The sequence below is a fragment of the Telopea speciosissima genome, chromosome 11 (genome assembly GCF_018873765.1).
Source record: "Telopea speciosissima isolate NSW1024214 ecotype Mountain lineage chromosome 11, Tspe_v1, whole genome shotgun sequence".
Taxonomy (NCBI): domain Eukaryota; kingdom Viridiplantae; phylum Streptophyta; class Magnoliopsida; order Proteales; family Proteaceae; genus Telopea; species Telopea speciosissima.
In genome coordinates this window covers 41662140-41677215 of record NC_057926.1, presented here as the reverse complement: position 1 = coordinate 41677215, position 15076 = coordinate 41662140, and the positions used below count along the sequence as shown (strand labels likewise).

General features: G+C 36.9%; 1 protein-coding gene across 5 annotated transcripts in view; it reads left to right on the top strand.

The window, feature by feature from the left end:
* Positions 1 to 10417: 10417 nt before the first annotated feature.
* LOC122645974 (ADP-ribosylation factor GTPase-activating protein AGD2-like) overlaps positions 10418 to 15076 on the top strand; it is a 128664-nt gene continuing 124005 nt past the window's right edge. For 3 of the 5 annotated variants that reach the window (XM_043839409.1, XM_043839408.1, XM_043839410.1), the window contains exons 1-3: positions 10422 to 10625; positions 13514 to 13590; positions 14930 to 15030. In XM_043839409.1, coding sequence (XP_043695344.1) covers positions 10578 to 10625; positions 13514 to 13590; positions 14930 to 15030 — 226 coding nt within the window. In that variant the 5' untranslated portion in view covers positions 10422 to 10577. Of the gene's footprint in view, positions 10626 to 13513; positions 13591 to 14929; positions 15031 to 15076 lie in introns of all 5 variants that reach the window. The other 2 variants (XM_043839414.1, XM_043839411.1) reach the window with 2 other exon arrangements.

Below are 15076 nucleotides of genomic sequence, written 5' to 3'. Positions count from 1 at the left end.
AAATGGCAAAAATAATGCAGTTTGGATGACATAGATAGAGTTAGGAATGAAACAAGGCCGGGTTTTTTAAAACTTCAGCCCAACCTAGCCTTAAGGTCAGGTTAAGATATCTCAGCTCAGGCCAGCATGGGCCGAGTTAGCCCTGATTGACCTTGGTTGGCTTTTTTTATTTTTTACATTTTTTTTGGGGGGGGGGGTTGTGTCCTTATATGCACTAAAATAATGAGACATCATCAACATCAATCATTCTTAAAGATTAATTAATATATAATTATATAAATCAGGGTCGAGCCAGGCCGGGCCGGGATAAGCCTGAGGCTTCAGCCCAGGCTTGATCTTAGACTTGAAAAATCCCAACCTAGGCCTGCTTTGCAGACTGAAAAGCCTAGCCCAAGCCTTTCCAGGCTCAGGACAGGCTCGAGTGGGCTCGGGCAGGCTCAGGTTCATAGGGCCAAACTTACACCCCTAGATAGAGAAGACAATTATGTACAATAAGAGGATAGATACATGACGCAGTCCTGGTGAATCGTATCTGATCATCCAATATGAAATGCATTCCATCCGCACATTCTATGTGTTTGGCCAGATATAACCATAGCATACAATGTGTAGGATAACCGAACCATGCCCTAACCCATAAGTTTTTGGGCTTGTACAAGACCAAGTGACCCTTTATGATCATGGGCTGGACCACCAAAAATTAGGTCCATAAGAATTATGTTGTTATTTTTAAAAAAGGGTGTGTGTGAATGAAACCTCTGTAGATGTACTTAGAATTTGACATTTTCTTTTAATTGACTCTTATTTTATACCCAAAAGTCTTTTAAGATAAATGTATAAAAGGATTTTCAAAAATAAGTAGAAAGTGACATATTATTATGTCATTATCAAAAGATGTCATAGGAAAATCCAATGGAAAATTAAATGAAATGATGCCACAAATTAAAGGAGAAAAATTGCTCCAATCCTAGCCCTTCATTTGGAATCTTTGTGAAGAGCCCAAAAACAAGGATCGTTGCTTATAAAAATAACGAGTTACATTGTAATGCCAAATGCATGGCTAGAAAGAGCACAAGGTTTATTCTTGTATGATTTTGATTGGCGCCATCATCCCCAATGGAGTGGCAACATGATTCAATCTTACTATTATCCACCGCAGAGTTACAACATAAGCCAATTTCGCTAATCATACGCGATGAAGCTACAAAGTTCTGCAGGTCAGTCTTTCTCTAGTTCCCTGTGGAGTTGCCAAAGTTTTCATCCCCCATGGAGTCATGAGGATTCCTGGGTTGGTCCTCCTCTTACGTTTCTACCTTCATTTGAATCATGGGTTGAACCCATTTCTCATGTTTCCCAGTATTACCATAAGGTCCACCCCTGTAAAAGTTTTATCGATGTTTTGTTCCCCAGTAAGTCATGGGATTGGCTAGCGATTCTTAAAAAATTCGAGAAGACTTTTTTACTCTATTTCATGTTATCAAAACCTCAAGCAATCAATGGGACTTATCTGATGGACCTCAGAGCCATTTTAAAAAAGTTTTGGTAAACAAAGAGTCTCGCTTTCACCCCATACACATTTTACTTAATTTCATCAACGTTTAGCCGAGGAGTGTGTGTTTTCATTGTCCTATTCTTAACAAATGATTTTCAACAATGTTTAGCGAAGGAGTGCATGTTTTCAAGTGAGATCATTATATTATACCAAAAGGTGTCATTGTTATGTATATTTTTTCAATTAAACATGAAATGACACTATGGGTTGAATAGAGAAAAAGCTCGAGATTCATTATAGCGTTTTGCTTGTCGACAATGTCTTCATGGCTTCAAATACGCAACACACCATTGTTTAAAACCTTCTATCGTGTTTTTAATCATGATATGATCATGAATACAAGTTTGACAGATCTATCCTCTAAGAGGGGGAAAATGGCAAAAATAATGCAGTTTGGACGACATAGATAGAGATAGTAATGAAACAAGGCCGGGGTAGGGTGAAGATATCTTAGCTCAGGCCAGCATGGGCCGAGTTAGCCTTGATTGACCTTGGCTGGCTTTTTTTGTTTTTTACATTTTTTTTGGGGGGGGGGGGGGGGGGGGTTGTGTCCTTATATGCACCAAAATAATGAGACATCATCAACATCAATCATTCTTAAAAATTAATTAATATATAATTATATAAATCAGGGTCGAGCTAGGCCTGGCCGGGATAACCCTGAGGCTTCAGCCCAGGCTTGATCTCAAACCTGAAAAATCCCAACCTAGGCCTGCTCTGCAGATTGAAAAGCCTAGCCCAAGCCTTTCCGGGCTCAGGATAGGCTCGGGTGGGCTTGGGTAGGCTCAGGTTCATAGGGCCAAACTTATACCTTTAGATAGAGAAGACAATTATGTACAATAAGAGGATAGAAACATGACGCAGTCCTGGTGAATCGTATCTGATCGTCCCATATGAAGTGCATCACATTATATGTGTTTGGCCAGCTATAACCATAGCATATAATGTGTAGGATAACCGAACCATGCCCTAACCCATAAGTTTTTGGGCTTGTACATGACCAAGTGACCCTTTATGATCATTGGCTGGACCACAAAAAATTAGGTCCATAAGAATTATGTTGTTACTTTTAAAAAAGGGTGTGTGAGAATGAAACCTCTATAGGTGTACTTATAATTTGACATTTTCTTTTAATTGTTTCTTATTTTATACCCAAAAGTCTTTTAAGATAAGGGTATAAAAGGATTTTCAAAAATAAGTAGAAAGTGACATATTATTATGTCATTATCAAAAGATGTCATTGGAAAATTCAATGGAAAATTAAATGAAATGATGCCACAAATTAAAGGAGAAAAATTGCTCCAATCTTAGCCCTTCATTTGGAATCTTTGTGAAGAGCCCAAAAACAAGGATCGTTGCTTATAAAAATAACAAGTTACATTGTAATGCCAAATGCATGGCTAGCAAGAGCACAAGGGATATTCTTGAATGATTTTGATTGGCGCCATCATCCCCAATGGAGTGGTGACACGATTCGATCTTACTATTATCCACCATAGAGTTACAACATAAGCCAATTTCGCTGATCATACACGATGAAGCTACAAAGTTCCGCAGGTTAGTCTTTCTCTAGTTCCCCGTGGAGTTGCCAATGTTTTCTTCTCCCATGGAGTCATGAGGATTCCTAGGTTTGTCCTCTTACGTTTTTGCCCTCATTTGAATCATGGGTTGAACCCATCTCTCATGTTTCTCAGTATTACCATAAGGTCCACCCCTGTAAAAGTTTTATCGATGTTTTGCTCCCTAGTAAATCATGGGACTGGCTAGTGATTCCTAAAAAATTCGAGAAGATTTTTTTTACTCTATTTCATGTTTTCAAAACCTCGAGCAGTCAATGGGACTTATCTGATGGACCTTAGAGCCATTTTAAAAAAGTTTTGGTAAATAAAGATTCTCGCTTTCACCCCATACACATTTTACTTAATTTCATCAACGTTTAGCCGAGGAGTGTGTGTTTTCATTGTTCTATTCTTAACAAATGATTTTCAACAATGTTTAGTGAAGGAGTGCTTGTTTTCATTGTTATTGTATATGGTTTTTACATTAGTACCCTAACCAAGGTGTTGAGGTGTTTTGCTCACCACCAACGATTCGAGGGTATAAATGGAATTATCCTTACCTAAAAAAAAATAAAGGGAAAAGGTTTCGTACACGGTCGTGTAAACCGTGTACGAAACTTTTTCCCCCTTTACATTTTGCTTTTCCCCAAAATCCCCAAAATCGTCTAGACTTCGTCGAGATCACTGACTACGATTATCTCTGACGTCTAGCCTTCGTCGAGGTCTTGGTCTGACTTCTGTGGGTCCCTCCTCTGGAATTTTTGCTCCTCTTTCCACCTTAAAATGTTCAAAAATCTTCTCAAGTCTCATCAGATTTTTAATTTAACCCACTTGGGTTTTCTGTCTCCATAGCCATTTTTCATCTCCCCTGTTTCTGCAACTTTAGACAATTACAAAGCCATTAATGTCTACCCAAAAGTTTCTTCAATAGGTCATTGAGAGCAGATTTTTTCTTGGTTATTACAACTTGAATCATTTACGGTTCCTTCCAGATCCCAACAAAACAAACCCGCTAGCAATCTCGTTCCCCCCTGTTTCTCTCAGTTGATTCACTCAAGCCTTTTGATTTTCTTCAGTAGATCTTCCCCAGATCCATTTCTCAAGGATCCGTTAAACATGTCTGGTCATCGTAATGGACCTCTACGTTTCTGTCCCCCAAGAATTCCCCCAGAACATCCGAATTTTGAGCCACCCACATTTCCTTCTACTTCTTCTCCTTCTCCTTGGTACACCAATTTCCCCATCTTTACCCTTGCTGTACCAGGGACCATTGTCACATCTGTTTTAATGGTGGTTTACTATGTCTTCGTCATGAAATGCTGCTACAATTGGCACCGTTTTGATCTCCTAAGACGCTTTTCCATCTCACAAGCTCGATGACAAGAGGATCCCATAATGGTATACGCTCCTACAGTGGTGAGTCGAGGCCTTGATGCAGCATTGATCCGTGCAATCCCAATTATTCAGTTCAAGAAAGGAGAAGAGAGCAACGAAAATAAAGATATGAGCTTTGTCGAATGTGCAATTTGTTGCGGCAGGCCCTCGTCGCTCCCGCACGCAATTGCAGGGAGGAGGTGAATAGAGCCGAGAGACAGAAATTTGTGAATGAAAAGTAAGGGAATTTTGGGGAAAAATAAAAAATATAGGAGGGAAAAAGTTTCGTACACCGTTTACACGACCGTGTACGAAACCTTTCCCCATAAATAAAATAAAGACCACTATTTGATGCCATCCACATAACCTTAACAAAACCAGAATTAATGAATTCCAACTTATAACAAATGTTGGAAGAAAACAAAAAACATCTGTTTTTTTGGGGGCAAATTTCACAGACACCCCCTATAACTATTCAAAAAGGTAAGTACACCCTAAATTTTGTCAAAATGTCAACCTTCCCCCTAATGTTAAGTAAGGTTACCCCCCAAAATTAAAATGTCAATTTTACCCTCTTAGTAATTTTTATTTAAATTACTAAGATTCCATCATCTTCCCAAATCGAACTGTGAAACCCATCTTCCCAAATCGAACTGTGAAACCCATTTCCCCTTCTTCTCCTTCTTCTCCTTCTGTTGTTTCTTCCACCGCCGCCACCCCCTCCAGCTCTCCTTCTCTTGCGTCCCTGCAACCCCGCCACCACCCTCTCCAGTCTCCTCCATCTTTTTCCTTTGTTTCGTTCTCTGCAACTATTTTTTCAAATATGCACTCTCTTCAAACATCTACACCCAGTTTTAAATAGATAACAAAACAACGGATAATTAAACTCTTATGTGAACGGAGTTAGGGTTCATATTATGATGACAACGACCAGGAAAATGTACACATCCAGGGACATAGATTGAGTAAAAGAGCAAGTCGTTTTCCATTTGACTGTAAAACGAACCAAAAGCACAGAAGAATTTTAAATGACTTACCAAAAATTGATGGAGAAAAGAGAAAAGGAAAGAGGAAAGGAGAGTTCACCCTAAACGCAAAAAAAAAAAAAAAAAAAACCTTTCTAGGAAAGGAGAGAGGAAATACCTCGCCACAAACATCTTCACATATATCATCCGTCTTCTTAGAACTATAATAACCTCCTTCAGGCATCATGAACACCCAATTGAAGAGAAAACAGAAAGTTCTGTGAATCAATACACACTTAATCAAAGACCAATCTGCCTCTCTATTCTCCTCTCTCTCCTCTGCAAACTGAGAAGGTTGAAACCAGATCAAAGTTGAAATCTCGCAAAAAAGTCGAGAACCAATACCTTTAATGATGATGAAATTGACTCAAGAATCGCTGCTAGAAGCCGTGGAAACTCTCTGCAACCTGCTATAGAACTCGATCTACAAGGTTTTACTCACTGCTATTACGGTTCCCCTTTCTGTTCCTGTTGAATCGATTCCTTGTAGTTCTTTGGTATTGAGAAGAAGATAAAGAAGCGATAAAGATTTGAGAACGAATCGATCTTCTGTAGTTCTTGAATTCAAAAGCTTTTGGTATAGGATTGTTAGGGTTAGAGAGGGCGAGTGAGGTTAGGGGGCGGTGCTATTGCTCACCGCCGGCGACGCTCTCTGGTTTGTATTTGGGATATTGGGGATTTAACCTTAAGGGTATAATAGGAAGTTACCCCTATGGTAAGGGTATTTTTACCATTATAAAAGAGTTAACAACCACTTAACTACACAGACCTAACGGAGTGGACTAAGTTGAAATAAAAATATAAAATAAGGGTAGTCTGTGATATTTTTGTAAAATTTAGGATGTACTTGCCTTTTCGAATAGTTATAGGGGGTGTCTGTGAAATTTGCCCCTTTTTTTTTTTCTCGATAGAGAAAAAAACAAAAAACATGACATTTAGCATGTTGGAATCAAAATAAGGGCATACTTAATTAAGATAGACCTCCCAGCTTAGGAAAGAAGGGGAGTTTTCCAGTTACCTAATTGAGATTTAATCCTATTGATCACATGTTTCCTAGAATTAGATCTAGAACGATAAAAGATAATCGGAGTACCGAAATAAACTGCCCCTCTACTAATAGCCCTACCCCCCGTCCCCAAGGTACTATAGACCATTTTCTGAATATCCATAGGGATTGATTTGCCAAAAATACCACCACTCCTAGCAAAATTGATTTGTTGGCTAGATAAATCTTGAAATAAATTCAGAATAGCATGCAAAGTAGAAACATTATTTTTGGTTGCCCTACAAAAAATAAATGTGTCATATGCAAACAGAAGATGAGAAACCTCAAAAGTTGATCTCCCCTTCTTTAAACCTTGAAACAAATTAAGGTTTCTATAGACACTTAAGCAAATGAGAAAACCCTTCTACAATGATTGTAAACAGGTAAGTGCTAAGAGGGCAATCCTGACAAATCCCTCTAGATGGTTCAATAAAGTTAAAACAACTACCCTCTAGCTTAAAAAAAATATATGTACAAGAAGAGATGGTATAGTCAATCATATAACACTATTGTTGACTAGACCTTAAAATTCAACAAATAGCACACAAATAAACCCATTCCAATTGATTATATGTTTTAGACATATCAAGCTTTAGAGCCACCCACCCATGCTTCCCCTTTGTGGTGTTCAAGTAGTAAAAAGCTCATGAGCTATAATTATATTATTAGTCTACTGCTTGCATTGGACAAAGGCCGCTTAAAATTGGGAATAAAGCTGCTAAGGAAAGGTTTAAGCCTATTAGCTAAAAGTTTAGTGGTAAATTTATATGTAAATGTACAAAAAATAATAGATATTACCCCACATCCGTTGATGAAAAATGATAGGAATGCCATCATGACCAGGGACCTTATAAGTTCTTATCCTAAAAAAATCGTTTTACCTCCTCTTCAAAAGGTAAAGTCGGTAGAGCCTAATTTTCATTCTCAAAAATAGTTAATTCAAAAAGACTTTTAATAACAGAGGGACCTAATGTTATTTGAAGTGGTATGAATGTTCCTTAACTGACTAGCAAAGAGTTTAGCTATAGAGGGAATATTATTCACTTCTTTTCTTTTTTTTTTGGGGGAGGGGGGTAATATTATTCATTTAGTTACCTTCATCATCTATAACACAAGCAATTGCCTGGTTTTCCTCCTCAGAAATAACTAGTTCAAAAAGATTTTCAATAAAAGAGGGATGTAATTAATGGATTTGGAGTGGTATAAATGTTCCTTAAATTGTTAGCAAAGAATCTAGCTATAAAGGGAATATTATTCAATTTATTACCTTCACTATCTTCAACATAAGCAGTTGTTTGTTTACAAAGATGTTGTTTAGTCACAATATAAAAAATTTGTGTATTTCTATCTCCTTGTTGGATGTAAGAAATTCTTGATTTTTAAAATCATAATATTTCAGCCTCAAGTTAACTATTTAAGATTAGGGAAGTAGTTTTCTGCACGGGAGTGTGGGCTACGCCAGCACTCCTATGTGTCTATCTCTCTCCTCCTTAAAACAAGGAGGCAGAGGTGTCTTTTCACATGGGGAGGAGAGAGATAGACTCATGGGAGTGCTGGCGTAGGCCACACTCCCGGATAGAGAACTTTTTCCCTTAAGATTATTATTTACTTCTCTAATTAGGTAGGCTACTATCATAGGGTTTGTATCTAAAGACTCTAAGTACTTTTTTTGGGTGAAAGAGACTCTAAGTATTGAAGTTGTCAAAAAGAGTGCTTCATTTGATTAAAATTATCAAACACCTAATTGTTCCATATTTTCAATTGCATCATCAAACTATCTAATTAACAACAAAGATTTTGGGCACCCAAATCATATCATTTGTCCTTAAAAAAGAAAAAATTGGGAATGCTTAAACCAAACAACTTGAAAATGAAAGATCTTTCCATCTAATTAAAACTACCACATCATATTGTTTGTCAAATGAATCAAATTAGTTGGGCCAGCACAACAACCTTTGGCTACTCTTTCTTTTTTGTTTTGTTTTGTTTTTTTTTCAAATTTTCCGTCAAAACAAGATACATGCTTAAGCCCTTTTTTTTTGGGAAGAGGGGGAGGGGGGGCTAAAAGGATCCAAAATTTCAATGAAGTAAAAGGAGAGTATACAAAGTTAACGTCTAGGCATCTTTAGATGATTACAAAAACAAAGGAAAGGGAGCCCCACCTTTGGCATTGCCATCAGTAGGTAATTCCCTAACCCAGAGCCTAGGATAAACGAAATCTAGGCTTACATAAAACATCACATTGGATTTCGTCTTGACGGTGAATGGGGAAACCATTCTCCTCAGTTGAAGTTCCTCGTTTAATTGCTTCCTTAGCCAAGAAATTTGCTAAGGGGTTAGCCTCTCTGAAACAATGTGTTATCTTTCATTCGATCAATTGAAGAAAGATATTGATGGAGGAAAGACAACTTTTGCATCACAAACAATGGAATGGATCTAGACTGAACAATTACAATCACCGAGCTTGAATCACATTCCATCCATAGTTTTGGATCCCCCAACTCTCTTGCATTGAGTAATCCATGAATAAGGGATGATAATTCAGCTTCAAAATTTGTACAATGGCCCAAAACTATAGCAAAATAAAAATTTATTTCGTTCCGGCCATAGGTGATATGGACCTAAAATAAAACCCACCCTCCATGCATCTTTGAGAGAAAAGATGCATAATTTATGCTTCCACCACATAAGAATATCTGGGTTCGAGCAACTAAATCCAAAACGTTATATATACAACCCCCAAACTGCCTTAGCAAAGCAGCAATCCAAAATTAAATGATGAAAAATTTCTTCAATGGACCTACTCTCAATCCATTTGTGTCTCCAAAAATTAATATCTCTGTCATAAATCCCATTCATTCCCGATCAGCCGCCTTTCATGTTTTGAAATTATATTCCACACCCATTCTTATTTCCAAGTTCCGACCAAATAGAGGACACTTTGTAGCAATGTTTCAATGATGATCCATCTTTGTTAACAAATATGGCCTTAAAGAAATTCTCAATGCTTGAACTTAAGGCTTGATCTGATATACTTTCTAATTTGATTTTATGGGGTGATTTTTATTTTGGAAGTTGTCTGATTTGATTTTAACACATTATATCAATGAAATAGAAATCAAATTTCATTAATATAGGTGAAAAAACCCTTTTAATTTAAAAATTGAAATTGCCTTCACTCTTCCTCTTTAATGTGCACATGATTAATTACTCTAAAATAAAACACCTTTCTTTTTCTTGTCCTGATGGTCTCACCACCACAATCGCCACCATCACCAACACCCTCTATCAAAGAAATATAAAAAGGGTGTACCCAATAATTGAGGGTCTTGCCATTGTAGGGGTCTGGGGAGGGTCTTAATGTACACAACCTTACCTTTGCTGTCATAAAGAGTCTGTTTTTACCAACACCCTCTACCAAAAAAATATAATCTAATTTTAAAAATTGAACTATAAAATAAAATTTTGACACTTAAAATATTTCAGATTGAAGCAACAAAAAATTGTATGACAAAAAAATATATTTATTGATTAGTTCATGAAAAGTACTTTAAAATTGAAATAGTAATCATACCAAACCTTTTTTGTTTTAAAAAAACACCTCAAATCAGACCTAAATCATTGGCGAACGATACACTTTTTTAATTGTCAATAGTGGTCAATCTAGTAGAGGACACGTAGGTTTCCAGCTAATGTCATGGTGTCATTACCGGGAAAAAAAAAAAAAAAAAAAATTCCATAAACGGGAGCTCTCACTTCACAAGCTAATTACATGAGGAATCAATCAATCATTTATTTTTCCTTTTTTTTTTTAGCGTCAAACCCCTCAATCAATTATTTTTTTGGTAAAGAAATCTCTCAATCATTTACGACTGATTCCTTCTCGATCTGAGGATCTGAACTAAAGCAGAAAGAGCGGCACAGAGAGAGAGAGAGAGAGAGAGAGAGAGAGAGATAAGCTTTCATTTCTTTCGCCTTCGTTGAGCTGTTGCCCGTTGGCGTCTCATCCCCTGTAGAGAAAAATGACGGCCTTCATCAAGCTCGAAGATTCCCCAATGTTCCGGAAACAGGTCGGTTACAGACGAAAGCGCTCTGACTTTAGATCCTCATTTCTTCTACACATTTGGTTTTATTAGATCTTGTTTATTTCTTGAATCTGCTTTAGAAGTGTAATATATCTCTGTGTTGAATTTCGTTCCATTACAGACAAGTCTGGGGCTCTGGTTTTGATCACTAAACTGAAAACCCAATAAATTTATTTTGTTGACTGATCTTGTAGAAAATCAGAAGGCTGATGAGAAACCACACACTCCATGACCAACTCTTTGCTGTTTGTTCAAACCGTTCGGTTTGTTGAGTTCGCAATACTTGTTGAATTAGGATTAAGGGAAGAATCCTTACCAAAAAAAAAAGATTAGGGAAGAATAGCAATAACTTAAAATAAGATCCTTGGTTTGTGTCATATTTCTTGTCCCTGGGGACCCCCCTGCCCAAAATTTCAAAAAGACCAGACATTTATGAAAGAAGTACAGAGTGCATTCTGACATGTACCTCTCTGTTTTAATAACTATAAGTTTCCAAAGATTTGTATGAGTTGGTGGATGAATATGTTTTTCATTATCCGAACTTTTAAGTATTTACAACTCCTCCCTTCCCCTTAACTCCTTAAACCCAGTACCCCCAAGGTGAAGGCGGAAATGGATCCCAAGACCTGGCGACTATGGATCACAGTCCTTATCAGCACCACTGGTCTGGCATCTTCGTAGTTCATTTTTTTTGGGGTTCTCTTGGGTATCTTGTTTATTGATAATTCCATAGATAATTTTGATTGTTATGACTTCTTCTTGAAAGAGGTGTGTTTGGGAGGGGGGGGGGGGGGAGGATTAAAAGCTGGCACGCCATGGATAACGGATGACAATTTCCAACAAACTAATGTTTCTTCAGGCACTGAAAACCCTAGAGAATACTGAATTAGAATTGTCACATATCAGTTGTTAGTAGACCAGATGTCATGCTTGTAATAATTTGACTGGGCATGGAACATCATAAAATCCTTTTGGATGGGCTTGCTTATCTTGTTAAAATGGTCAAACATTAATGTCAATGTGTGTTTCGTGTGGTGGTTGATGTGGTGGCATTTGTCACCTTTTTGTTCTTTGAGTGAGGTATTGGAACGTAGTCCTCAAAATGGACAAGGTAAATTTCCAGTTTATGCTGCTTTAACCACCTGGTTTTCATCAAAACTGGGGAAAAATGGAAACCTTCGGCTGATTTAGTCTAGTTTGACCACAGTTTAATTAGTTAGTCTGTCAATTATAAACTATGGACTGGAATAACATGTGTACTTCAAAGAGCAAATGGAAGCCTACTTGGCTAAGTGAGCTTGATTATTTCCCATTAAAAGATGAGTCAAACTGTGTATCAACATGAGGGGATTGGAAATCAGTATACCAGTGTATTTTCTTGTTGATAATTAACACTTATTGGTTAAAAGAAGAACATTGTTGTACAAAACTATATAGCCAACCACAATGGAAATAGCCCAATGAACTAGCCTGACCACTAGAACCAGAAAAGCATGTAACACACCACTTTAAATCATCTAATGACAGATTTCAAGTTGTGCATCATCTACTTAATTGATCTTGTTGTAGTATATCAATACTACACTACCACCGCCAACAACAACAACAACTCAGCCTTATCCCAACTAAATGGGGTCATACTTGATACAGGGCGCCATCCAATCGGCTCTATTCGTGGTCATACTTGATACAAGGCCTAAACTTTGTTTGTCTTTCCTCACCATTTCTCCTAGGGTCATTTAGGTCTGCCCCTGACAGTTTTAGTTCCTTCAATCTGAATCAAATCACTCCTCTGTACTAAAGCATCCAAAGGCCTTCGTTGAACATGGCCATGCCACCTCAAACAACTTTATTGTACCTTATTATGTATCAAAGCTACTCCCAAATCAGCTCTAATATGATCATTACTTACTTTATCCTTCCTAGTTTTGCCACACATCCATTTCAACATCCCCATCTTCGCTACATTAAGTTTATCTACTGATGCTTCTTAACCAAGGGTTAAAGTATCGGTATCGGGTATCATATCAGAACGGTGATTTTAAGAGACGTATCGTATAGTATTGGAGAGATGCAAGATACGCTAGATACATATGGAAATGCTTAGGATGCATGCAAAATGCAGTTTTAAAGCATAAAACACCACGAATAAATAATATGTAAAATATATAATATATAAAAAGGAGAACAAAGTATGACAAGACAAGCGCATTCAATTGATTATATATAAAGGATGTTGTTTCTTACATATACTAATACCAATATTTTTAGGCATCATATCGTATCGGTACCTTAAAAATAGGATATGTATCGGTTAGTATCGGAGGATACAAAAGGATACTTTAAACCTTGCTTCGATGTGTCTCTATATACCACCATGCTGTTGTGATTCGACTTCAATAAATTGGTTTTATCCCCGCCCCCCAAAAAAACAAAAAAAAAAAATCTCCATCCATTACCATATAGGATGGGGTGCTCATAGAATTCTGCTTATTCCACCATGGTTTATAGTTGATAGGTGATATTTACGGTATATGGTCTTAAGGATTCAAAATTATGAAAGCAAGCAACCAAGCACAATTGTCAATCTCAATCTTTGGATTACAATACATGATACAGCATGTCCGAATGCTATCTGTATCTTAGGTACTATATCCTGGATTCTATCTAGAACTGAGAATACCTGCCAAATATCCCCATGATTTTATTTATTTTCATATCATCAAATAACTTTGTGCAGTATGGACATATTTTTTTCCTATCTGATATAGAGAATGATTCACGCCCCTAAAACATGGTGATGTTCGTATCTCTAATTTGACGTTAAATTTGGATTTCATTTAGTTATTATCGCATTTCCCTTTTGGGAGCAGGTACATTCAATTGAGCAAACCACAGATGAGTTAAAAGATCGCTGCCAAAGACTTTGTAAAGGATGTAAGAAATTTATGTAAGTACATTAAGCTATTCTGTATGTATATTCCATGTATCTAATCTTAGCTATAGCTAATTATGCCCATGAGAAATTCAAGTCAGTATTAAATTGTTTAATAATTCTATTACATTTTTCTGATATTAAAGTGTCTGTGTTCTTTTAAACTGCTGAGCATCTTGGTAGGAATGAATTATCCGGGGACTCATCATATGGTTATGGACCAGATTTTTCTTTTCATCTTAAAGATTCTTTTTAAACATGTCAGTGTCTGTAAGCATGCTATTGTTTTATTTCTCTATTGAGAACCCCCAATGCCCTGATATCTGAACCGGCATTGCCCCTACCAGGATCAAAGTCCTCCACTAGGACTTCGACTTTGTTGACCATACCTCACTCGAAATTGAGTTTGATCAAAACTGATGTCATGCTGTAGTTCACCTCAAATATGCTATAGATTGGAAGACATGAGTCTTCAATATTTGGCTTCATTTAAGGAGTTGAGAAACCTACGTTGTAAGTGTCGTCACTCGTGACAAATCCCCAGGATTCTGTAGATGAAAAAATATAGATGCTGCAGTTGGAAGGCTACCAATCTTGGTTTTTCAGTCATGACCTAAACTCCTGTCAACTGTTCTATGAAGTATGAACTTCCAAAACCAGCATCCCCTCATCACTCTCACACTACTGCATCTGTTTAGAACACTATGAGGAACAGCTGATGGCTTATGATTGCAAGATTGTTAAGTGTTGCATAATGAAATATTTCCTTGAAATGGATATTATTTCCTGAACCAGTTCATACTTAAGAAAGGAAAAATTCCAACTACTTGGGGTTGGCTGCATGAATCATGTTTTTCCATTTCTCTCTATTTAGGACAATATATCTTCATCTCACTTCTTCTATGAAGGGAATTATAGTCAAGCAGACTGTTTGTGCGATTACTTGCACTTTAACTTCAAATTCTTCTGTAGTGTTTCTAAAATGGCAATTACTTTTCACTTATATCCTTGTAGGGGGAAGTTAAGCACTTATTTTTTCTGCAGGATTAAAATCTGTTTTAACTTATCTATTTGAAGTATATAGTTGTCTCCATTCTTATAATTTGTATGTGATATTGGTACACAATTCATATCTTGATGCAAGGTTGCATTCATTTGTATGTGATATCTGTACATAATTCATAATTTGTCACAAGTTGACGTTTCTTTAATTTATTTATACATGCATCTTGATGCATGCATATGTATTTACTTATGTGTATTACAGACTTATGCATTTTCTTAATACTCAGAAACTTAAGTGGAGCTATGTCTGCACGAAAAGTTGCTTATGTTTCATTTCTAATCCTCTCAGGGCAGCACTTGAAGAAGAATGCAATGGAGATATTGCATTTGCGGATTCTTTAGAAGCATTTGGGGGTGGACTTGATGACCCCATTAGTTTGTCAATTGGAGGTTTTTGAGACTTTTCCATCTTCATGTTCTTCTTTTGGTGTATATT